Source organism: Watersipora subatra, chromosome 7, assembly GCF_963576615.1.
Source record: "Watersipora subatra chromosome 7, tzWatSuba1.1, whole genome shotgun sequence".
NCBI lineage: Eukaryota > Metazoa > Bryozoa > Gymnolaemata > Cheilostomatida > Watersiporidae > Watersipora > Watersipora subatra.
This window is the reverse complement of record NC_088714.1, coordinates 18,471,999-18,499,242: the sequence shown is the minus strand read 5'-3', so window position 1 is coordinate 18,499,242 and position 27,244 is coordinate 18,471,999. Positions and strand designations below refer to the sequence as shown.

Below are 27,244 nucleotides of genomic sequence, written 5' to 3'. Positions count from 1 at the left end.
TGCATCGTACTAAACAGTTTGTAATGCGCTAGAATTGATTAACAACTTAAAACCCTGTTGGTAAGATACATGTATTATTATCTTTCGGTTCATAGAAGAATGTAGTAATAAATTTCTGTGTCTGTAATTGCGTAATCGCCTATAAATTATGATTGAGAAGCCGAAGCCGTGTTACAAACTTTAATTTCTTATGTTTGGGCCAAGTAGAGATGCCGATTATTTAGGGCTAACAGCAACGCAGGAAACTGTGTTACATACTTTTTACGCTCTTCTGAAAATCATTTTGCTGCTTAAATAAAAATAGTATAGTTTTAAATTTAAACGTCTCACTTTTTGTATCATGGGACATATTTGTTCCTCTGTCAGGGCTGGACAAGGAGCAATTATGTTATGCATAACTAATATATATGAGCAATATTTATTGTTCTTTAATCCGAAATCACACACAACATCAGCGTTGAATTTGCTTTTTCATTTTATTCTATTTTGATTTTGTTCAGTTTGTGTACTTTTGCTTTGTCATGTGGGAACTAATTTGATTATTACTGGTTCAGATACAAGTGAAGGTGTTAAGCAATTTACTGATATTTACCAGTAAAATGTAGGCCTACTTCTTTATTCTATTTTATATGTCCAACAATTAAAATACACAACTAACAAAATTCTAGGCAATAATATTGATCGCAAAAAGTTAAAATAGCTAATAAAAGTTACACCCTTACTCGAACGGTCGTCCATGTTTGCTTACTCGGTTTATACGTCTGCGAGTTTTGGCTGTCAAACGAGAGTCGTGGCAGTCCTTATATATAGAGGCTCGGTAGTTGAGATAGTGAAGTAGAAGAGGATCAGTTGAGGATGGAGAATGAGGCTCTATAAGTAGGAAAAAGATAGAGGCTCCAGAGGTAGAGGGGAGAAAGAGGGAGGTTCCAGAGGCAGATGAATGTGTCTCAGCAAGCAGAGGGAGCCTCAGCAGGTCCTTGAGAAGAAAGAGGGATAGATCGACCGGTGCTGAGTCGTTGGAGCTGTTCTCTTTTATAGACGTTTCTGTTAGCCTGTGAGAAGGTGTTTAGGGGCTCAGGTTCTGTTCTTTATGTTGCATAGGGTTGGCAATTGAGTGAACTTGTATTAGTACATCATGAGAGTATAATGATTGGAAATGATGACTAACTCCAATTGTCTTGGTCGTGTTTAGTACGGGTCTGATATCTTTTAATGGTTTTCTGGCATGTCAATTGATGTCTCTTTCCTCATGGGCTACTTCCACAGGAAATGTTTAAGCTGCCTGTATAAGAGTTATATATATATAGTATGTAAAAGTATATGTACATGTATATGTAATATATAGTATATATATAGAGTATATGATGACTGTCTTTATTGCTGGTCCTCTAATATATTAGGTGTCGTGTTCATAGTAATACTGCATATGTCTCCAGTGTTTAGTCGTTTGTTTCTTCATTATGCTAACTGGTGTTGCTAATACTTCTATACAACACCTCTATTATGATGACCCAATAAACCAGGTAACCAGAGAGATAGGCAGGATCGAGCAGCCATGGAGCTCAGTGATTACCAATAACTCACTGCCTCTCTGTGGACATCTTCTGAATGGGCCCAATGAGAATACCCATGGAGGAGTATGAATGAGCGTCAAAGATGACGCATGGAAAACAATATAGACACTGATCTAGCGACTAGCCATGCTTGATATTGATTAAAAGGCAACTTAGTGTTATATCAGATATTGTTATATAAGGTTGTGCACATTTTTAATGACACAAATTAATAAAAGGGATGTGGGAGTAGCGACAAAAATGTTCTGGCCACAAAAACCTGTATAATACGTATTATTAACATTAGCACTCGTTAGCACCAATAATTGACTCCTTCACTAATACATTTTAAGGCAATAACTATTATTAGTTTAAAAAAAAAAAAATGTTAGCTAGTGATTAATATATGGTTCCAATTATTACAAAACCTTGCAAAACAAAAGTATGCAAGAACCAGTAGCACCACTTTAGTAGAGAGAGGGCACTGGCAGGTTGGTCACTTGGATGTACGCAACCTGTCAAGACAAGTGTGGATTTGCCTGCTGGCATGATCATATATGTTGGCTAAGGAGAAATTGAATTAGCGTTAGGCCAGTAAGACGCAAATGCAATAGAATGTGATAGACGCCTATACAACACTTCCTCAAAAAGCAACTTGGTGAATGAGCAAGCGGTGTGACAACTCCCAAGTATTTAATACTATAAATTAACTACTAAAACTAACTATAACAACTGAAAGCATCTCAAGACCAAAGACAGGAGAATATTCGGGAAGCCAGTAAATGCTAGATAAACCACAGAAATTTCCTGATGATATCAATTGAAAATGTTTCCCAAGAAATTGGAAGATTTAAAACCTCATACTGTCCAATCTGTGAAAAGTACAAACTCTGTGCTAGCAAAAACTAATAGTCAACTGGTGTGACAAAAATTCTCAACATCCTCAGTTATGATAGATTAACAGTAACATGTTACAATTTTAACCAAAATCTAAAAAGGCCACTTTTTCCTTAGTATGTTAGAAAGCAGCGCGGGACACCAACATGTTCACTAGTGATTGTAAAAAATACGAAGGTGCTTTGATTGGTCTGCATACTATTTTTCTCTACGAAGTCTCAGAAAGTTAGTCAGCGTAGTACTGTCAGCACTCACTGAAGCGGTTTTTGTCCACGCGTTACAAGTACTTAGTTATTAGCTGCTGACTCTAATAAGTAAAGGTTGACAAATATTACAACTGGCTTAATGCCACTAGCCAGCATAGCCCAAGGTCTGACAACCCGCTATACATAGCCTGATTGTCAGTCTATTGCTCATAACTGCTCATTCTGGACCGTGTTATAGTTATTGCTATGGAATTAACCTCAGCACAAGCTTCCAATAAATATACCACAGTTATTATTTGCTGTCAAATAGTGGTGTGGACTGCAGTAATAAGAGGCAAGTTATCATTCGAAGTTGACTTGCAACAAAATCCACATTACAGTTATTTGGTATCAAAAGATTCACCATGTCTTACTCTGTTGTGTTGTAGGTGCCAAATATGTGGAAATGTGATTACAAGCTCTTAAAAGCTAAAAAACGAAACGCCGCTGTAGATTGGAATCAGTTTATTTCTCTGACGTAGTCATTACAGTTGGTTATTGTCTTGTCATGGGATGTTCTCACATGAATTGAAAGGCCAATAAAAGGCTCAATATAAAACTTCTCGTAGCACTAGTTTATGACAAACACTTCGGGTTTTACCGGAGACCCCGTATCAAATATAAATACTCGCTACTTTACAGTTTTGTTTCGGCATGGTCTAATCGTCTAGTCGTAATCTGATCATGTGACCTATACTTCGTGATTAATTTCTGCAGCATTTTTCGATTATCACAGGTGACCAACAGGCTCGTCATGTTTATCAGACAATAATATGTCCTCCTTCGAGCTAAGTTTAAAAAATTAAACGAGTTTTTACGGTAGGTTATAGAATATCAGTGCTAAAAGTGACAGCATTACAATGACGATAAAACAGACGCGTAAGAGCAATAGACATGGTTTTATTGAATGCGTGAAGTATATTTGTGAAAATATTTCGACGAATGAGGTTGCAAGAAAGTGTAAACAGAAGCCATCTCCTACAACTACATCACATTTGAGCCGTTTTGGAAAGAGAATCCAAACTACGGCGGTCTCGTGTGGCTGCGATTAACTGTTCGTTTTTTAGCTTTTAGGAGCTTGTAATCACATTTCCACATATTTTGCACCTACAACACAACAGAGTAAAACATGGTGAATCTTTTGATACCAAATAACTGTAATGTGAATTTTGTTGCAAGTCAACCTTTAAAAAGAAAGCAAAGATGAGAGTCATGTTTCTCTGTGAATGTGCAGCCCATCTTGGACATTTACACTAAGCTAAGGTCTCACTTTCACGTATCTTTGGGGCATTCAATATACTCAATGACGATTCTACTGTGGGTAGAAAAAGTTCTGGAATAATTATTTTGAGCTTCCAATTAAGTTTAGTAACTGTACAAATATTATAAAAATTCTCAAATCAGAAACCATCAAGTATCAGCTTGGTAAAAAACAGTAGTTACACCAGCTATCCAAAATACGCTTGTTCGCAAGTTTTAAGTTGTGTTTCTCTGATAAGCCAATTAAACACACATATTTCAACCAGCTAATCATTGAAAGCTTTGTCAAATCTATGCTCAAAGTTGCACAAATAACAAAGATATTCTTGACATAGTTCAGATAAAACTTTGTGGCTTTCAAAATCTGAAGAAATAACATTGCTTGTTTAAAAGCAATATATGTGGCTTTGAAGCTCATATCCATCAGAGGTGTGTATCTTCTTTGCCTACTTAATGGTGCTGTTTTGCGTCACTCGGTCAGTTAAGTTCTGTTATGATACCCGGAATTTTAAACTTGCTTTCAAACTGTCCTTAGCCAACATCTTAATCTTTAGCATAAAATATTTTTATCCATTCCTTCGTGCTGAAGTTATCTTTTTATTACTGTGCGAACTGCTGGAACTTTGTGATTGTCATTACAGAGTGGTTTGGCACTGTCGAAAATGAAAAAAAAGACGGAAACATCAGTATTGTAGTTAATAATCTTGATAGCTCGTTTCATAGCCTCTGTTACTTTAGACCAGGTAATGCAACGCATTCGATTATGTCTTTTTAACAATTTTTTTTAACAAAGTCGGAGATGTGTCTAGAATTTTCAAATTGTGTTGAAAAGAATAAGAGGATCATAACTTTTTATGGGTTCAGACATAACCTGTAATCACCCTGTGTTAAAGTGCTAACTACTGTTACCTGTAATCACCCTGTGTTAAAGTGCTAACTACTGTTATATATCAAACATTCCTGAAATTACAGTTGTCAATAAAAACTGGTAAAAGCATAATTTTTAAGGTTGTAAATATCCTTGCATTTGGATTTACTTAGAATATTCTCATCAATAACAATTAAACTTTAGTGTAGAATATGGTAATTATCAAGGTGAGCTCTTGTATATATGTGTAGTTGCACTGATATCCACAAGCTATCAGTTTCTTGATCGATTTCTATATTGCTGATTTTCTCGATGACCACCAGTAGTACACTATATCAGATTGTACTATTTAAAATATACTTTATATTTGATTATTCCTATACATGATTATACTTCTGTATTATGGATGTCTAATTTATACAACAATTTATCTAAGTTTTGTTTTAACTTTCAGATTGATATGGACATATTGCAACAATTTCCTTATGCGCTCTGCAATGCCTTGTTTCATTCACACACTGATAATCTACCTATGATCTCACAGCTATGATAATTGCTTAGCAACGAGAATGCTTTCAACTCTATTTTCCAGTTTCATGACAGTGTTCCTGATTCACTCTTCTAACACTCAGGTACTTTCTTCAATGTATTAGAAAGCTTATCAGTTCGAGTATCGTTGTTGGTCAAGCATTACTGGCTCTTAATGGAGCTTCAAACTGGCTAGTTCTGGACACTTTTAAACTAGAGGGTTTAGCAAAAAGCTGCAGACTGGTGGACTGAAATAAAAGTTTTATATCCAAAGCAAAATTAATTTGCCATTTTCTTTTTTGCTTATAGAAAAATATATTTCTAAATCATCATGACATAGAAAATTTAGTTGTTTTATGTAAATTTGGTTTAAGAAATGTTTTACATACGATATTCGCCTGTAAAGATTAAAAGTGAACAACACTTTTGTGATCAGTGTACTTCTATAACGTAATTGATACAGCGCCGTAAGAACAACCCATTTTTAAGAACAACCCAACAAAACTGTTTTCATGGCCCTGAAAAAGATTGTTGAATTGTACAATGGTGTTTAGAATTTGGTCGATGCCCTTTTCTGGCAGCGTCTGGGCATCTGGCAGCGTATGGGCATCTGGCAGCGTCTGGGCATCTATCAGCGTCTGGGCATCTGGCAGCGTCTGGGCATCTGGCAGCGTCTGGGCATCTGGCAGTGTCTGGGCATCTGGCAGCATTTGGGCATTTGACAGCGTCTGGGCATCTGGCAGCGTCTGGGCATGTTCTCAAACAGCTGAATAAGCTCTTCTAACCCTTCTTACCACAGCTCTAAATTACTAACTGCTCTTCCTTCTTTCCTAAGACTTTTAATAAGCCTCATGCACTAGTTTCCTATAGGATTTACATGTAGTTCTAAGGATTGAGGTGATAGATTTAGGTTTCGATTGCCTCTGAGCAATGACAGGAATATCCTGTGGAATGTCCTGGACAATCCACTCACCATTATTATACTGACAGTTTGCTGTGGGTAGGAACTTCTGCAAAGTTCCTTAATTCTTTGTACTGTTTACATTGCTTTAGAGGAATTTCTTAACGTCTAAAATTCCTTTCTGTCTATAGTTCGTAAAGACGTCTTTGTCCTTTTACGTCCAAAGTTTTTTTCATTATTAATTTAAAACAATGATCTTGTTGATCATTCTGGTCTAGCTTATATAGCGCATTGTCCTGATGATCAGTTGATATCCACCTATCCATCTATTGATTATGTTGTAGATAGTTGATTTTGGAATCTTGAACTTTCGAGAAACCATTAATACATATAGGCTTTTCTCATTGCATAATTTCAAAACTGAAAACTCCATATTTTGGAGATGTATTGCATATTTAAAAGTAGGCCTATGACTTTAGTGAAGATGCTGCAGCAGTTTATACAAAGATTTTTAAACGTATAACGGTATGAAGTGCAACAATGGAAGCCATTGAACCTCTACCCGCTAATTAAGAGTCTTTAAAAGTTGTAGCGCCTTTAGAATTCTTATTTAAAGATTGTTTCTGATAAGCAAGGAAAGTTTTACAGTGACATCCCATTAAATTCATGTAATCTGCTTTAAAACCTATTGGGGAAATTTGAAACAACATGCATGAGTAGATGTGTCACATTTTAATTATTCTTCTGATGTACAAGATATGAGGATTAACTCTTACATTACTCAAATTAGAGATGTTAAGCCATATTAAGGGCAAATTAAAACTGACTAATGTCGTGTCTCAGTCTTTGCTTATCACTGTATATCAGCGACAACCACAAAACTATACTGAAACATTGTTACGGTATTCACTGTTATTGTTATTCACTGTTATTGTTGAGTCAGCATGAAGGTTATTGTTCAACTTTCAAATGAATCAGTCAATCTTTATGTGTTTGTCTGTCATTCGTGTGTCCATTTATAGCAATTAAAATCTATCAACGAAAAATCCGTTTCACACTTGATTTGAACTCGGAACGTCCAGGTCTGCAGACAGGCGTGCGAAACCTCTACAATACATTGTCCTTCCCATGCTATGGAAAAATTGTGCACATATTTATGCAGAGCTTGCGAAAATACTATTGGTCCGCTTGATGTTACATCAACGATGTATCATCAAGCTCGCTTCTCGGCTCTTATTATAGTAAGGATTAAGACTAGCGCAATTTACTAGCCTAAGATACTCAAATTTATTGGGTAATTATTTTATTATCTGTGCACGCCGGGCATTCAGTTAGTATCCTTCATTTTTTCGGGACGTCATTTTATCGTTGTCGGCCATCTTTATAGACAATTTTATCTTTAAAAACATGAAGCTTTTGCAATGATATTTTGAAAATGATGCTTGTTTGAAAAATTGTTTGCAATTTTTTTATTATAGTATCAAAACAACACCTAAAAGTACTAGTAAATAAAAGAAAAACGATCGTTTTCTACAAATATGGCGGCTTTTTCGTGAACGAGCGCATGTGCAAACGACTTGATGATGTCAAAAAAAACGATGGATTGTGGTTAGCTGAATTTTTTAGCATTGTTAACTGGTGCCGTAGAAGACAAGTAGACACTGGTTTACCGATTTACTCGGCATCAGTTTCTAACATTTTCAATACACCTATATCGCATCAAGAAACTGGAATAGGTAGTTGAATGAGATACAGTTAGTATAGCAGTCATTCCAAGCCTCAAGTTGTGCCATAGTGTCTGTGCCATAGTGTCTGTGCCATAGTGTCTGTGCCATAGTGTCTGTGCCATAGTGTCTGTGCCATAGTGTCTGTTATATCCAAGATGAGTTTCAGGCCGAATGTGATGAAACAACAGTCAGGCAGCAATGGAACACGACATTTTGCATTTTCGCTGATGGTTGCGACTGCAAATATTCTAAGAGTCGAGGATACTGTGAGGCAGGCAGGCTGTACATTGATCTGAGCAGCTGTCATATCTCAACATTGAAAGGCTTTACTAAGAATATAAATGGAATGCTTCCCATGTTAGAGAGGTTAAACCTCACGGATAATAGCATCAGGTGATGTAATATATACTTTTCATAGCATCACAAGGGTTTGGACTTACCGTAGCGTCGACATTTCAATTCCTGATGCGTCACTGTCATACTACTATTAAAGTACTGCTGCAGTAGTTTAATAGTACTATTAAAATACTGCTGCAGTACTTTAATAGTACTATTAAAGTACTGCTGCAGTACTTTAATAGTAGTATGACAGTGACGCATCAGTACTTTAATAGTACTATTAAAGTACTGCTGCAGTACTTTAATAGTACTATTAAAGTACTGCTGCAGTACTTTAATAGTACTACTAAAGTACTCTCATAGTACTGATCGCTTACTACTCTCTTTCCAGTACATTTATTTCTTCAATTTGGAAAAACAAATGATTAGTTTAAAGGATCACTCATGTTCAATTTTAAAAGATTTTATCCAGAAGTATAGATTTTTTTCGTTTGAGATTTTTGTTGTTGTTTTTGGTGATCTGACTGCCAGGATTTTGCGAGATTGAAATTGGCAAAACTTGACCACGGCAGAAGAAAAAGACGTGCCCATACTTCTCTAAAAATGAAGTTAGTAATCAGTCATATTGTTTATAAGGTCTCATCGACATCGAGTACTTATATGTTTACCCAAAATTTAGAGGGAAACAATGGGACAATTTCTAACTAACCTATCTTTAAATCATTTGAAACATCTATAGCGATGTATCTAAGGCTATATTTGAAGTTTTATTCAACGTTAATGAGCAAGTACAACAAAAAGTCAATAGAGACGGGTAACTCTGCAACTTGTCCACAACAGCCTATATCATAAGGAGAAGGAGAAACGGGAACTGCAACTAATGATGTCATTTTTAGAGAATTATTTTTCTTCTGAGTGTTTGAGTCGCCATCAAGCTTTGCCGATTTTAATCTTGAAAAATCCCTGCAATCAGTCACATAAGACACCAAACAATTCCTCAAATTATGTTAAAATCTTATTACTTTTTGATCAAATCTTACAATTTGATGTGAGATTTTATCGAAAGTATTAATATTACTTTCTGATAAAATCAGAAACTACTTTAAGTACTCATAAAATTAGTTCTGGAAAAGTTAATGCTTTGAGGTTCGTTGCTCTCAATTGAATGACAACTCCTTCATCTAGATATATTGTATCGCTGTCTCATTTCTCATCGTTATCAATTTTCAGTCAGCTGGCAAGAGATGACTTCACTGGTGATCACTTCAAAAGTCTCAGAGTCCTTGATTTGACCTTCAATATGGTCTGCTACCTTTCCTCAACCTTTGAACGCGGAGTATTCGCTGGTCTGAATCAGTTACAAAGTCTATCACTCACCTTAGTAACTCGGTCTCGTACACCAGATGAGAACCTCAGATGTGATGGCAGGTTGGTGCCGTCATCCTAGAGCTCATCTAACTCACTTGCAACTAGTTAGTTATGTTATAACAGTTCATTATAGTGTTTAGTTACATTCATCTCTAACTCTCATGATCAGTGGGTAGAAGCTTTCTAAAAACATTATAGTTGCTGAATTGGTTTGTCCCTATTGCCGCCATAGAATACTGTAGTAAGAGCAGCAGACTAGCTTAACAATTCATGAGAAAGAAAAAGTTTTTATTTAAACATCGCTGTATCTACAGTAATTATTTTGCCTGGACGGTGTATATCTCTCACTTAATTATGATAGCCAAACTAGAACACAAGTTTGAAATTATGATGTACTACGTAAATTTTATTTTGATTAGCCATGACATAATACAAACATATTATATATATATATACTTTCTTATTTGCTAGCAGTCATATAACCTTGAAAACTTATTAAAACTTTTTATCACCATTTGCTCTATGACATTTGTTTTCTATTGCGTAATGTTACAGCAATTAAGCTTTCTAAAATTTTATTATTAGTTATTTTTCAAAAATGTTGCTTTAAGCTGTTTCCTTTTGCTATCGTTAGTTTTTCTGGCAGTATTTGATTTGATTCTTTTAAAGCAGATTATGGTTTTTCACAATTTTTTAGTGTCGCAAAGATCATTCAGGTATGGTTGCTGGCGCTGTCTCCTTTAGCCATTTGTTCACATTAATGTTCATCCACTAACTTTGAAATACATTAGTGGGAAAATCTATGCTATATTATTATATATATTAAAATTTAGTTCATTCCAATATTAGTTTCTCATGTTGAAATTTGCTCAGATTTTGCATGAAGAGGCGATTGTAAGTTGAGGTTTGACTGTGCATTATTTTCAACATTTTAACATGTTTGTATTATACCCATCCAGTTATGATGTTCTCCATTTCGGTAGTCAAATTTTGGCGGGTATGAACATTTAAGAAAACCGACGAATCACCTAATTAGTATCATATAATACGTTTACATGCTAGAGATAAACCTTAGAATGATCTATAAAACAAGGTGATGTTATATGGAACATTTCAAGGTTATATCGAATTAATTATTTGGTATGGAACAATGCTATATTGAGTCACATGTGGCAATGTTTTACATACATTACAAACATAGACGTTTGTAATGTTGTATTAAGCCGTGTAATATTAAAGGAAACATGGGAATATTCTGTGAAACAGGAAATAAGCTTGGCTCTCACTCACACATTTAATTGAACTTTCTTAGTATTAGTAATTTTCTCCCTAACGCATTCCTAACTGCTACCTCTCCTCGTTTTACCATATTGTAATCTGTAAATTCACCTCTGATTGTGAACTGAAGAGTACGTGTGAATGAGATAATGAAGAGATAATCAGGAATGAGATAATCTACATTGGTCGTTTTACTTTTCTTCATCCTTTGTAATCATCGCTTATCTAGATGTATATGTATATTATGTCATATATATGTATATAATGCCATATTGTGATGCGCTGACATATTTCTGCAGAGAGAACTTCACACTGGACAGTGAGAGTGTAACAAGCCTGTCAAAGAACCTGACTGAGTTACATGTGACCGGATCTAATGTCATGCACCTGGGAAATCTTAGTCGTCTCACCATTCTTAACCTCGGTGGGTGGAAGTTCTGTATTGAGCTACTAATTCCAAAGCTGGTGAATATGTAAGCTTATGGCTCACTCGTAAATAATGACAGAATAGCCAAACAATCTACTAAGTTGTAAATTCTGTCTGGTAGCATCTGCCAAAACCAGAAAGTTTAAACCTGGATTTCTTTATACATAGTTTATTTATAGGCTAAAAGAACGCTTCTGATACACAGACCATAGAAAAACCACAGTACAAACCTTGACACAATAGTGGAAAGTTTTGTCTGGACACGGCCTAGAGTCTTTGTTGATGCATTTCTCTTATACAAACTTACAACAGAAGTAGGTTTTTATACAAATGATGGGTTACCCACATGCAAAGAAAACCTTCGCAATATGACCAAAAGAAGGACCGGTGAATCTTTCATAAAGTATTATATAAAAACTATCGATGAAGCTAATCTGAAAACAGCGAACCTCTTTGACATAACATTAGATTTATTCAAAACTATATCCAAAACATTTAAATACATATAGATATATAGAAGTACATATATAAATAAAGTGTCAGCCAACCATCAAACATTTGAAAACATGTCTAAAAATGTTAGCCAACGGCTTTTTGCCATTTTATTTACAAAAAGTTTTTTGCATTGATACTGAACTATCTCAACAAACTTCAAAGTTGACATAACTTCAATCTAAACTACCATATGCATGCAACAGACGCAATCCTTCGTTTTTTCGTGACCTCATTCTACCGTTGCCTGCCATCTGTATGGACAGCTTTTATCGTTAAAAGCATGAAGCTTCTGCAATTAATTATTGCAAATAATGCTTTTGTTTGCAAACTTTTTATTTTAGTATCAAAACAACACGGAAAAATACTATTAATCAAGAGAATGACGATCGTTTTCTACAAAGATGGCGGCTTTTTCGTGGACGAGCGCATGTGCAAACAGGGTAATGAGGTAAAAAAAAACAATGGATAGACAAAGCGACACATAACACGCTACGATCACCCCTACTATATCCTTAATCCATCTTGTAATTTCACAATCGATACAAGGTGAAAGATTCTTAGAAATTGTCAAAACCCGCCATACTATTGACTACCCATTGAGAGAACTCACACATTAAACCATAACTGTCACGAACACCTTTTATCGTATTTACTAGGTAAATCAGACACACTGATTCCGATTTTGTACTCAAAATAAAGATTAGTCCACTAACCTTCAAAGTCATTTAGGCTTTTTTAAAGCGTTTCAATATCCGTTTCGAAAACAACACAATCGGCATTACAAGCTCCGCCCATAAATATGTGACGAAACCTAGCTTTTTCAGAAACGGAAGTTAGGAATGTTTAGTCCGATTTAGAATAATAGAGATGGGTGTCTTAAAACCCATTATTATCTAAATCCAGCCTGTAAAATAGTTTCAGTTTTTTATGAAAGGGATATAAACTATTTAAAATTGCTCGCAGCTTGTTACATGACGTTTAAATGGGCTGGACGCCGAGAAAAATTAGCTCAAAAAGTGCAGTTTTATCACGAGCTAACGTTGTTATCGCACTTTTTAAATATGCAATGCTAAATAGCTTATCTACCTTTCAGAAAAGACTGATATTATTTTTAAGGCTGAATTTAGATATTAATGGATTTTAAAACACCCATCTCTATTATTCTAAATCGGTCTAAACATCCCTACGTAACTTCTGTTCCTAAAAAGCTAGGTTACGTCAAGTATTTATGGGCGGAGCCTGTTATGCCGATCGTGTTGTTTTCGAGACCGATATTAAAACGCTGTAAAAAAGCCTTCATTACTCTGAAAGTTAGTGGCCTAATCTTTATTTTGATTACAAAATCGGAATCAGCGTGTCTGATTTACCTAGTAAATACGATAAAAGTTGTTCGTGGCAGTTATGGTTTAAGTCTGATATTCAGCTTGCCAACTCGGAAATCAATATAGACATTCATGATGAACGGACAATAGACCCAAACCACAATCCAATACCATTATTACATGGACAGTTCCGGCGCTTCCTTAGCACCAGTTGTAAGGTGATCAGGAAAAATCTAGTAAAATCTTACACGAGGCGCCGCATTAATGACAAGTTGTCCTTGCAATCAGAAATGAAAATCATTCCTTTCATAAATAAGATAAGACGCAGGTCATCACCATTTGGACTGGCTTCTGATGCAAATAAATTTGTTGAATTGTCTGGAAGTATCGCTATCTTTACAGTTGGTTAGACATCATGCAAGCATAAATCATGTCTTATTGATTGAAGTCTTAATCATTGTGTGTTAACCTATCAGTGAAATTTATCTCACATTTTGCGCTGAGCTTGGCAGTGAAATTTATGTCCAAATGTTGTTCGTGTTCAATAACTTCAAGTCTGTTGCATTTATGGAGAAGAAGAATAGCACATTGGAAGAAGGGATCTTCAACTGTACATTGATCACAAAAAGCTCTTTTACAAACTGAAATACAGTGATCTGCACCATTTTCTTTTATTGATGACCCACTGGTGGAGATGGTTCAGCTGTTAGCTTATTTATCGAGCTGGCCCTTGAATAATTTAAAAGAATATTGTTTAAGGGCTAAACGAACATAAACATTTTTAAGACGCTTCAAATATTTTTTCTATGACACACTTCATGTAACCCTACAAGCTGAGTCACTCCTGGACGATCTACATGTATGTATCAATAGTACCACTAAAACATCTTGCAACTGCCGGAAAAACAGAACTTGGTTAAACAACCACTGTTTAAGACAATCATCGCATACCAGTCAATAGTTGAAGAATCAAAAACTACACGTAAATAAAAACCTAAAACAGAATTTAAAACATGATGCAATAAACGCAAACCTTTTTTCAACATGGCTAGCGTAAACATCAGATAGAACTCAGCAAATGTGTTTGGAAACTCAATAAATAAGACTTACAAAAAATAGAACATAGAGGGGAACTACTAAAAAGCAGATAATACTCCAACAGCACTAAAAGATGCAACTATTACATAAATGAAAGAATTTTTAATAGTTTTTAAACTGAGTTAGTAGATAGTTTTCAGTTTGATATTGCGGAGCTGATTAGTGGTACCTTTGTAACCAGCTAGTTAATGACTATAGTCAGGTCATTAAAAAAGGCTGGTTCACACTATATTGCAGTATGTCGGTGTTAATCACACAATACTTCGGTGATCGGCTGAGATACAAATGTTCACACTATCACAGACCCGTCTGCATTTACATCAATGAACATTCAGCAGCAAAGCTTTTCTCTTTCTACTTTGTATCGCATTACGATGAAATACTATTCTTGCAACAACTGTCATAAAGACAATATACCGGTAGATCAAGCAATCCGCTACGGTCAACCTCCATTGCCGAAGTGATGCACATTGCTGACAGCTGTGAATGCTATTGTCATTGGATGGATTTTATCGAAAACGTTTGACAGTTACAATCTTTTCCGATGTATCGGAGTTGTCTCGACGATGCCATCGATTAATGGTGCACATAGTCGATGAATAATCGTTGAGAGAAAAAAGCTGACATACAGGGATATAGTGTGAAGCAGCCTAAAAGGTTGTAAAACCTATACCATAGCAGTAGATTGCTGTCAAGTCACAATCTATATATATAAAAATCTGAGTGTTTGTCTTTTTGACTTTGTTAAACCCTGTGTCCAGTTATAGCATTTTAAATCTAGCACTGATAAATTCGCACGACACTGGATTTGATAGCAGAACCTCCAGATTAAGATGTGGCGAACTTTACTATTAAAGTACACGGAATACAATGGAGTCATTGGGAAAATAGTCATTACATTGGTTAAAATACTCACGCTTGAAGCTCTTCTTGGGATTAATAATTAACACTGTGGACTGTTACGCGTAACGATTGCTAAGCTGGTCCAAAACGTGGGTATTCTTTTAGTAAAAATGTTAGTAAAGATCTAGCTTTCCAGGTAAGTTACTCAACTTCGTTAGGTAACTATTCTATTACTCATGCAACGCCGGGCATTCTGTTAGTCAATGTTTGTATAACCCAGCGATATAACCGGCTAGTTTTGAGTCCTTTCATAAGCTAGATGCTACATGCTTATCAAATTTCATGTAAACCATTTACACTGATTAGCACTACAGGTAGTTCTACTTTACATTGTCTCCAACTTGCCAAATATGACGGTTGGTTGTGCTTTTATTTGTATTCACGCAATTTGTTGATTTTCACAGGGGGGAAAACCTGCAGGTTAAGCGAACAGAGCAACCTATTCCAATTAGCTGATAGCCATCTCGCTAGAGTGTCACTCAGGGGATGTACTAGTACAAGGTCATTGCTATACATCACTGGTGTCACTGACCTCCTACGGAATGTTGTGTATCTGGATGTTTCATGCGCCGACATCGGTAAGTTGCTGAGCAGATCTACCTTTACCTGATGCAGCCAACTATCGGAGCAGGTGGCCGTAAGAAGGTTCAAAAAGAAAGAAAGGAGAGACACTGAAGATGAGGATATCAAGGGGAAATTTAGCTGACAAAAACTAGCAGTCTCCTTCGCAAAATCTATGAATCTCAATTGTTGAGCGATTTAAGGCTGTAGTCTGATAATAGCGCTGCTGTACCTTAGGATGCTTCTACTACATGGGAGTTGTCCCACCCCTGATGAGACAATTACCCAAGCAGCGTAGTGGTGATGAAGAAGCAATGGTTACAGTAGAAGACTTGCTAGTAGAGGTATTTCATTGTAGAATGAAGGGGCATGGGAAAAGCTTTGAGTATCTGCTGGATTGGGTAGTGGATAACAGTGATCCATCCGATCTATGCTATGTTATTAGTCTAGAAGAATGGGTGAAATGCTAAAATTTCCCCTCACTCATTGGATAACTCCATGTCTGAAAATTGATTACATTTCTATAACATCATGTATTTTAATCAAATAAACTAACTTAGTCTGTGAAGGTGTATACAAGTACAGTACTTCAGAGTGAAACAGTAAAACTTGGGATTTGTCGGGAGATAAGGGAGATAACGCTATAGATCATGTTCACTTCAGGTCCTTTACCTAGTCTGTTTATTTACTCAAACAATACTGAGGAGTGACCAAAAGCACTTCTTGTCCTTGAAACCGTTCAGCTCACTACTGACATACTCTCTGACATCTGCCTTCTGTGAGATGTCAATTTTGAGACCAATGTCGATATATCAGTACCTATATTGTTTATAGTATGTTTACCTTACTATCGAAAGAGGTGGAGAAATGATTTTATGCAGCAGATCCTTTACAATGGTGATTATCCGTCATGACACTAATTCACGTTGTCTACCCAGTTCTTCCACTGATTCCATACATGTTAATGCACTGGATTAATAGACAATCGATTGTTTCCTGCTTTCTCACTATAACAAAATGCTAGGGCTAGCTTTTACTAAATGATTTCAATAACTCTCTGCATCTTTGGCATGATAAGCTGTTTTTTCTTTTTTTACATTTTCCATTAAAAGGTGTAAGATGACAGCTGTTACCTAATTGTTAAATTATTAAATTTAATAAAATGGTTATTCATGTAATTAAGCAATCACAGTAAAGCATGAGATACATCTGAAATCAGTGTTCCCATCTAGTGGGAAAATAGTGCTTTCATATGTTCTTCATACGTTGTCTCTCAACATGGTCTGACATTTGAATTGATTTGATAAGGTTTAAGGTGCGCGCACACTAGCAGCGACTAAGGCGAAGCTGCAGCGGCCGAGGCGTCAAACGAACGTCACTTCAAAGCACACTTGTTGCGATATCGTCAGAGCGAATTTATGACCTATGACCTATCGCAGATGAATAACGAATCACAGATGAGACCTGGTTTTGCTGCGTGCCAACTTTTTGGTAAATCCCGAAAACTGCAAATATGGAAGAGTTAGCTACTATCGCGTTTGGCTACGTTTATATGAAAAGGAAAGCAAAAGCGAAAAGAAGACGATTTTGGGTGCATCCAACGTTATTGAGAAGATCTACTGAGGGTGCTTGGGCTTTATTAATGAAAGAATTTCGTGAAAAATACCCCGAAAAGCATAAAGAATGTATGAGAGTTTCTGTAGAGTCATTTGATCATATTTTAGGAATAATAAGGCCACACATCGATAAACAAGACACTAAGTTTAGAAAAGCCATTTCATCAGATCAACGATTGTGTGTGACGCTGACTTTTTTGGCAACTGGGGACTCGTTCAAAACTCTGGCAAATCTATTCAGAATGGGACAGTCGACAGTTCGCGGTATTATATATGATACATCTCAAGCCATATGGGTTGCTATGAAAGATTTATACCTCAAAACGCCAAGTACTGAAGAAGAGTGGTTTCATATAGCTAAAGGGTGATTATAATTATTATATTTAAACTTGAGTTTATTTGTTTGCTTAGTAAAAAACAATTTTATTTGTTATTGTATTCTTATTTTTAATAATTATTATTTGATATTTTACCAAATAATAATAATAAATAATAATGTTGTAAATACTTAATATCATGCTCTTGTTCACGCAACATTGTTACATGAATACTACTCTCAGTCAACATCTATTATTATTCTCTGTAACTATTCATTTAGATTTGAGAAGAATTGGAATTTTCCAAATTGCATAGGTGCTGTGGACGGAAAACACTGTGCAATCCAGGCTCCGGCAAATTCCGGTTCTGAATATTTCAACTACAAGAAAAATTTCAGGTATTTAATGATAAAACATATTACATGAACTAATCATTGTTGACAATCAATGTGCAATGTTACAAAATATGCACTATAATTGTCTAAATTTTTTTAATTAATGTTATTGCTGGTTATTTGTTTGCAGTATTGTCCTTATGGCCATGTGTGATGCGTCATACCGTTTCACATATGTGGATGTTGGTACCTCTGGTCGGTGGTCTGATGGTGGGACCTTCGACAATTGCTCATTAAAACATGCAATGGCTGCTGGTAACCTGAATGTTCCGAACGATTGTCCACTAACAGGTTAATTAATCATCTATTTACTTATCCTAGAAAAAAGTATTAGTGTTCATCATTCCAGATGTATAACTAGTTACAGTGAAAGAGCTTAAAATCTATGAAATACATGAAATGTTATGCTGCTACTAACACCACCATTATCAATATTAATTTATGTGTCAGTTGAAACATGCAGTACGCAATGATGTACATCTTGCTGTTGTCACATCCACCATATTATATTCTATATTGCTAATGAAAGTCTTCAGTTCTTTGACTGATTGATTAAATTCTAGGTACAGAAAATCCCAACATGCCGTTTGTTCTTGTTGGTGATGAAGCATTTCCATTGAAGAACTGGCTGATGAGACCTTATCCTGGACGTTCATTAGACACATTTGGGAAGCGCATTTACAATTACAGACTCTCAAGAGCTCGGAGAACCATTGAAAATACCTTTGGGATTATGGTGTCTAGGTGGCGTTGTCTCCGTCGTACTTTACCAATGACAGCAGAACATGCACAAATTGTAGTTTTGGCATGCTGTGTCCTGCACAATTATATGCGCACAGAATGCTGTTCGAGTTACACCCCCCCAGGTGCCTGCGATGTCATTGACAATGTTGCCGGAACAATCGTTGATGGAACATGGAGAGCTGAAGGATATGGCATTCTTGGTGATGTTGCACCTGCTACAGCTAGAAACCCTACATTATCTGCTACTACAACTAGAGAACATTTTACAAATTACTTTAGTACTGCAGGAGCATTAGAATGGCAAGAACGCTACATTCGTCGAACTAATTAAAATTTAATTTTGATTGGTATACTATTAAGTATTTACACCATGAGGTCACGGTATATTTTGCATACAAAAAATATGTAACTAGCAATTTTAATTCGTTATGAGAAATTTAGAATTTATATTATATATGTATACGCTTATTTAAAAATAGATTATGTACTTGTATTGTTAAGTTGTATCCAAGTATACATGACAAGTGTGGGCGTGTCCATTAATAATAATTTGACATTTAAAGTTATTTGATGCCACTAAACATGCACATTTGCTCCCATTATAAAATTCTTTGAATTAATTGTTGCAGTACTTTCTTAGCTTCCAGATACTATAAAGTTTACTGCTCATCATTTTGCAAACAGTAAATTTTATATTATCTGAAAGCCAAGAAAGTACTGCATCAATTAATTCAAAGAATTTTATAATGGGAGCAAATGTGCATGTTTAGTGGCATCAAATAACTTTAAATGTCAAATTATAATTAATGGACACGCCCACACTTGTCATGTATTCTTGGATACAACTTAACAATACAATTACATGAAATCTGCATTATTGAATTATTTAAAAGATTTTGAGCACAGAGCATGAACTGGCTTATTCTGGCGTTGTTGTGTTATGTGGTGTCTCACGTAAGCTTGTTATGCGTGAGCCAAATCGAGCTTTGAACATTATTTCTCTAATGTCTCTCATCATAAGTTGCCTTTCAAAATCATCTTTGATGGCTCTACACTGCTCCGCTACCTCCTTTCCAAAACGACTGCAGTCATCGTCGACTTCTGCGACTCGTTGAGCTTGTAACTGGTCCCACCTGTAATTTCACAGAGCGGCATGTAGACGCTTCACGGTGTAACTATACAGGGTAATATTTTATAAATATGCTGCAAGTACACATGTGTCCTACTGCATAATAGGCTTACTTACCTATCAAAAAATTCAGCCTCAAACTTTTCTTCAACTCTCTTTCTTTGCTTTTTTTTTGGTGGTAATGTGCTGAGACATGAATCAGCATCGCCGATGTGGCTCATTGATGTTGAGGGAGTAGATGGAGGCTCTACATACCCTATGCTTTCTGCATCAAAGACTTCCGGTGTTGCAGATGGGCCTGGATTAATAGTATCTATAGCTTCTAATGAGCTTTCTGATCTGAAATTATATAACATGATTCATTGCATATCTATATCTTGTCAATAAGTTAGGAAATTTTAATTGATATTAGGTAAACTAATACTTTGGTTTTTAGTAAATTAGTACCTTTGCCTTGCCAAGTATGGCTCTAACCATGTCAAGTAGTCCCACCACACCCATCTTGCAGTGGTATTGTCAGCCCCAGCTCCTGAGGGTTGCTTATGCTTGCTGCGTTTTCTGACATAACTATCCCTTAAATTTTTGAATTTTTTCTTTGCATCATCTCCATCTAGGCAAAAAGATTAGTGTAAGACAATAGGCTCTAGATTGCACATTGGTATATATCAAGACCAGTAATAGCAGTGGCAGTAGAGTATTCAATCGATGCAGGAAAAAAGAAGCAGTTTATTTACGAAGTATTTACTTACCAGCTAGCTTCAACTCTTTTGCGATTTCTCGCCAGTTATTCCTTTTAATTTCTTCGTTTTTATAATTTTTGTTTTTTAAATTATAGAGGCATGGCCTCTCTCTTACTAGCGCAATAAGTTGTTCCTCCATAACTTATTACGCTACTATTATTAATAATTAAGTTAATTATTAAGTATTATTTAAGTATAAGTAAGTATTATTATTAATAAGTATACACTAATATTTGAAACGACCACGCTTGTAGTTTTCGCGGTGTATGACCATGGAACAGCCAATAGCGTGCAAGAGGTCGCGCCCAAAATCAAACATGTTCGAACGCTCTGAAAACGCCACAATCTTGCCGCTGCGGCTGACGCTTTGTCGCATCGCTTCAATTTCGCGTGATAATCGCTTTAGTGTGCGCGCACCTTTATATGAGTAGCCACTTTAATGCTGTGAGTTTAAAACTTTGCTTCAGGAAGAGTACGGATACGTAATCACTGGTCAGCTAGTGGTCACACTCCAATGATAGCAAATACTTGGTACTCCGCACACAAGTTTCCATTATCTGGCTTTCATCATGACTAGCTTCCTTTACCACATGAAGGAGGCTACAGATTTTGGTATACTAAAATTGACAGTTAGTAGTTGGATAACCTGATCAATAACCTGTTGCACCGTCACTAACCTGCTCACTGTAATCAGTATTCTGTTGCACCATGAGCGTTGTCTGATAAACATTCATCAATAGCTTGTTGTACCCTGATAGTTGGTATACTATACATTAGTTGATGGTCGGTAGTACACTGTTGTACATTGTCTGTTGTACCATGATTACAGCCCATCTTATGACAGTCCAATGGCTGATGAGTCTGTTGATCGTTTGAATGTTGTATCATGATAGATGCATTACCTGGCTTTCCAAAGCCTGTCAAGCCCTGATATGGTTTTACATGCTTCAGAGAGTAGCTTCATCTATACATCTTTGCTCACATAGTCGCAGAAAGCTGTAAACTTTAGTTAACTGGCTGTCAAAGGAAAGCTTGTGTGCCGAGTTTGCTGTTCTGATTGTCAATCGGTTATGCTTTGCTTATTGGTTTGTGTGTAGTCAGTTTCTGTATTCACATCGCTCTAAAATTTTTCAATTTGCATGGTTTGTGAGTGTGAGCTAGTCATACCATAATGAAGAAGTGGGTCAGGGCTGTAGAACTCTAACACCAGGCAAGTAGAGTGTGCGAGTGTCTCACCAAGTTTGAGGTATCCTTCTAGAAAACGCTAAAATTATCTATTTGTTGAACCAGACAGCATTAATGTAGCATTTGGTCAGTTTGTATTTAACATTTTAGAATTTTGATCCTCTTTTTCAGCATGGGAGAATGTGAAATGCGCCCTACCACCCTCTCTGCGTGTACTCATACTAGACCAGGATCCTAGCAAGTTCAGGAACCTAGCATACTGCAGCAGCGGGCATTCACTCAATTTCAATCTTACTGCAGCATCTTTTTCATCTTACCAGGGACATGTAGGCACTTCATTTTTACCCCAAATTGATGGAACAGCATTTCCTGTTCTCACCAGACTTGATGTCGCACATATTAGTGGTAATGTAGTTACTTGGACAGCAAAGTTATTGAATATGTCGACGACTAGACTGAGTTACCTTGAGTACCTCGATGTTTCGTCAATCCAAAGTCAAACCGTCGCTAGTTGTCCCCACCCAGACCTCCGCCATCATCCATGGTTTCTTGCCAGAGATTATCATGATCTACCTGCAGCTTTTTCCGAAATCAAGCCATGCCATATTTGTATTCCTCCTCGTTTAAAGACCCTTTATGCGCAAAAGAACGAGCACTTTCCACTGGATTTTGCCGATAAATTTGAATCAAACAACCTAACCTTGGTAGATATTTCATATGGGGACTATCAACCTCCTCGTTTCTCCAACATAAAAGGTTTAGGAAGTGTGAAGCATGTAGTAGCTCAAAAAGCCGTGCAATTAAATCTCTCTTTTATTTTGATCGTTTTTCCAGGTATGATAAGCCTTAACTTGGATGGTGGCAGTGAAATCTTTTCTTGGAGTTCTGTATTCCATGCCAACCTTATCGATCTCAGCCTAAATAACTATGCGCATGAAGATAAAATCTTTCCAAATCGCACTTTTATAGGAAATATATCTAAAAGCTTTCCAGCATTGCAAAATCTATCATTACTCGGAAATAGAATAAAAAATATCAACATTACCCTGCCTGCTAACTTGCTCTATCTCGATCTGTCTGATAATGACATCTACACCATTGCACCAGATATGCGTCAGAAATTATCCGCACATGCTAAAAAACGACCTTTATTTCAACTTCATCTATCCAAAAACACGATAAGTTGCAATTGTGGTTGTGATGATGCAAATTTAGAATATTTAAAATGGTTAGCTGCCTCAACCTTTGTATTGTTCGATCAACTGTGCGACGACGGTAGCGCATACGCTTCCCCTGCAGATTGCGTTAGTGCCGATTGCAGTGAAATGGCAATGCCGCCCTATGCCATTCCTCTCATAATTTCTATCGGAGTTTTTCTTGTAGCTGTGATAGTTCTAGCCTTTGGTATCTGGTATCGCTATCAGTGGCGGATCCGAATTTGGGCCATGGCAAAGTTTACAAAGTCTGTACAGCGCGATCCGACTGTCGCCAATATATTTTACATGAGTTTCTGTACAAACTGTGAAGAGCAATCAGCGATGGCATTCGCTATTTGGGATAAAGCGCGGCGAAGCGATTTAGGCATTGTAATCAAATCCCGTTATGACATTCTTCCTGGAGAATGGCAAAATTATATGATCTCCAAGTCTATTAGAGGCGCCCATAAAGTCCTTCTTTTTATGCCCGATGAACAGTACGCCCTTCATGATAACTCTATGTATGAGTTTCTTCTGGCTATCAAATTCCTTGACATTAGCAATGTGCATCCTATACTGCGAGTGGGAGTTGATAGCTTAGATGGGATTTCCGCTAGGTTTCCCCCGCTACTCCCTGATGCCCTCAAACCGTATTGCAGGTCTATATATCCCACCTCCAGCCTTGATCTCGAGGAGTTTCTTAACCATCTCGTTTTACTCTCCAATTCAGTATTTGATGGTATTAGCTCGTAATCTTGCCTACCTTTGCCAACTAAGCTCAACTCTTGCTCAGAACATATCTTACGATATTTTTTTATTTCTTATATTTGAACATTTATACTGACAAATCAGGAAAAGAAATACTCTTATATCCTTACAGTTCATTAATCCAATTTAGAAAAAATGATGTATATTTTTATGAATAAACATTTTTGCTCATTTCAAAACAATGTTTTCACAATTCTTAAATTTAGTTAGTTTAACAGTAAAATAAGGAGGAAATCAGATTAATATTATACTATTCCTATAAAATCATAAATTGTTTAGTGAGATACTAATAGCAATATACGGTTATACAAAACATGAAAATTCACTACGTTTGTGAAAAAGTTTCTTTTGCACAAAAAGAGTAGGAGTAGATAGTAAATGCATTATAAAGGATGCATAGACAAATATTGCCTGTTTTCAAAAATATCAAATAGGAAAATACATAGATTTGAGCGACTCAAGCAATTCTACTGAATGGGAACGTTAGTGGTATTTGGTAATTTATACGTTAGTAAACCTCCTATAACGAGGAGACTCGCTATTATTATAATAGGAACTTCACAGTGTGATGTCACAAGTGCTCCGAATATCACAGTCGCTAGTATGGCACCAACTCTGTTGAATAAGGCCGACTGTAAACCTTGGGCTGTTGACCTATCAGAATACAAATTGGATTTTCTGCACAATATGACAGGCAAATTTGTGCTGCTGGGCTGCAACTAAGGAATACACAGTATACGAAAAAATGATTCGACTAGAATATAGAGTGACAAAATCAGGGGATGCCACCGTTATTACATCAATTTGCCAGTAAAATTTAGAATTTCAGTCGAATTTAAGATTTGCCATCGCTTGCTTTGAGTCGACAACACATTTTGTTTACTGTATGAAAAGTGCTACATGAAACATACTCAAAAGCTGCCATAGCATTTTGTTATCGGTTTATCTTTTGCTATATTATTTATGATACACACATTTATTATAACCTAGCTTCACAACATAAAACTAATGATTGATTTTTGATGCAAAAAAGACAATTCCGACTTTAGTCATAAATACGACGTACGAGCTTAATCTGTTCTGGGACTGAGATCAATGCGCTTGTATGTCAATGCAATATTTCCTATACAAAACAACCAAATACATATTAATCCATTCGTATACTATGAAAAACCACCTAACAAGATATTACGGTGGAAAAATGTGTTTAAATTTGTTGTAATTCAGTATCTACGCTCACAAACTCGCTAAATAATTGTTTATTTAGTGGTTATGATTTGCAATAAAATGTAACATAATTATATACAGTAGGTATGGAGTTCTTACCTTCGAGACATACATTGCGGCTAATAGTGGTGGGAGAGAGACTTCACACTACGTAACATAACAAACTTCAAATTTAACTTGAATGAATTTAGCTCACCAAATACAAGCTTAAAGCTAAGTTTCAATCTTTTACTCAACTCCACTTTAATTTTGTCTTTAGTAGTCTCCACTTTAGTTTTCGGCTTGACGTTTTTTCCCTTCGTTTTCACCAACTTTTAGCCGACCTTATTAAAACTTTTTTACAACTGATGCGACGAGAAAGACCAATCGATCCTGTTCTCGACAATGGCCTCGCGCATACTTGGCTATTTAATGGCTTCGAGAACCGGCTCATATCTCAAAGGTTTCTCGTATCTCAAGATAGTAATTTGTTCGAAATTCTGCTCGTATCTCGATTTTCTCCTATGTTGAGGCACCCGTATGTCGAGGTATGACTGCAATTGCAAATCTACATCATATTCAGAATAATGGGAGAAACCTTTTCAATGTGCAAAACAAAAAGATTAAGCACAAACCTCAGTTCTGTAGGAAATATCTCTGTGGACAGAAGTGCCAAGGCATTCCATGACACAACCGTGATCGCTGCAAACACGCAAGACATAACGATGCTGCCGGTGTAGGAATCGATGACTAGGATGAAGAATACTGCAAAAGCTGTCAGTATCATGCTGGCACCTGTATGGGCAGTCAGAGGAAGAAAAATAGAGCAGTGGCTAGTTAGTTAAGAAGAGTGAAGCAGTTTAATTCATACTAATAAACAAACTATATTATAGCAGACAATATTCAATACATATAGCGATCACACAGCGAGATAGCAGGTATTCAATACTACATCATCATACTTGCCAGGGTCTCATGATGAGAACCTATGAGCTATGAAAGATATAACTATATTAATCTCATGCCTGTAAATATCTTCCGTCCAAGCACATCAACAAGAGCAAGGTAGATCAAGTTGCCTGGAAGACTGGAAATGGCCTGAAGAAATGTGTCAAAATAGACAACATTTTGATCTCCTATGGCACAATTGGTCTGGTTGACTTGTGGTGTAAAGTCATTACAGAGAGAGGTGGAATTGCTCGCCTCCATACGGGTAAGGAGAGTTGGGAACCACATGGTTAGTCCATAGTAGCTGTAAAATAACAACTGTTTGAAAGGTTATGGCATGACATTTACCAACCACTTGGTTAACTGTGAGTTTATAAAGTCTAGCAACATACATGTAGTTCTAATATGTACAATTTAATGTGAGAGTTATCTTATCTTGAGAACTTTAGTTTGAGATCAAGTTGTGGCAATGTTCAAAGGTTGAAATGAAAGACTACTTTACTACATTTGGAAATACTCCTACCCTGTATGTACATGATGAAAAATTCATGCTATTTTCGTCATACGTACTCAGTTACTAAACTGGTGTAGGAGACGACTCCCAATTGAAAGCATTAGTGTTACGCTAATAACTCGGAGCTTTTTGACATTAAATCTCCGCAATATCACACTACAGTTAAACCTCAACATTCCCGGTGAATTCATTCCAAAGTCAGCTTGGTACGTTAAGACTATCAAACTCTGAAGTAAGCTTTACATATACTATAACTCGTTCAACAAACCTATTATCTCATTAATAAACACTACATTAAATAATTCAAACAATACCACAGGTTTAGAGTAATATAAAGGCTAAAGTATATGATTTATTCTAGAAAATTCTTATGTTGAGGTGATTGCAAGTTGAGGTTCACCTGTACTTGTAAGTTAAAGTTTGTTATTTGTGCTTTATAGCCTTTAGGAACAGATTTTCCTAGTTTGTTATTTGTGCTTTATAGCCTTTAGGAACAGATTTTCCTAGTTTGTTATTTGTGCTTTATAGCCTTTAGGAACAGATTTTCCTAGTTTGTTATTTGTGCTTTATAGCCTTTAGGAACAGATTTTCCTAGTTTGTTATTTGTGCTTTATAGCCTTTAGGAACAGATTTTCTTAGACACTAATTTGAGGCATAGTGTGGCATGTCTCCTCACTTATTTAATTACACTGCAGTGAATACAGATGAACATTAAA

General features: G+C 36.2%; 2 protein-coding genes across 2 annotated transcripts in view; one reads left to right on the top strand and one right to left on the bottom strand.

The window, feature by feature from the left end:
• The first annotated feature begins 7 nt into the window (after positions 1-7).
• LOC137399296 (uncharacterized) lies at positions 8-23,996 on the top strand. The gene is made up of 7 exons (XM_068085344.1): positions 8-60; positions 5,278-5,455; positions 8,146-8,372; positions 9,549-9,746; positions 11,264-11,388; positions 15,614-15,787; positions 22,068-23,996. Exons 2-7 carry the CDS (start codon positions 5,393-5,395, stop codon positions 23,843-23,845), a joined length of 2,565 nt encoding a protein of 854 aa, XP_067941445.1. The 5' UTR covers positions 8-60; positions 5,278-5,392; the 3' UTR covers positions 23,846-23,996.
• A 28-nt stretch (positions 23,997-24,024) lies between these two features.
• LOC137399297 (synaptic vesicle glycoprotein 2C-like) overlaps positions 24,025-27,244 on the bottom strand; it is a 29,880-nt gene continuing 26,660 nt past the window's right edge. Inside the window, exons 11-13 of the mRNA XM_068085345.1 lie at positions 26,092-26,318; positions 25,702-25,861; positions 24,025-24,514 (exon numbers count right to left, since the gene is read on the bottom strand). Coding sequence (XP_067941446.1) covers positions 24,328-24,514; positions 25,702-25,861; positions 26,092-26,318 — 574 coding nt within the window. The 3' untranslated portion in view covers positions 24,025-24,327. The remainder of the gene's footprint in view (positions 24,515-25,701; positions 25,862-26,091; positions 26,319-27,244) is intronic.

Excerpts from the sequence above, each read along its gene's own strand:
- LOC137399296 (XM_068085344.1), top strand. The coding sequence starts at position 5,393 with ATGCTTTCAACTCTATTTTCCAGTTTCATGACAGTGTTCCTGATTCAC. Across the intron at positions 5,456-8,145 it reads TTCACTCTTCTAACACTCAG|GCCGAATGTGATGAAACAAC; the intron begins GTACTTTCTTCA and ends GATGAGTTTCAG. Across the intron at positions 9,747-11,263 it reads AACCTCAGATGTGATGGCAG|AGAGAACTTCACACTGGACA; the intron begins GTTGGTGCCGTC and ends ATATTTCTGCAG.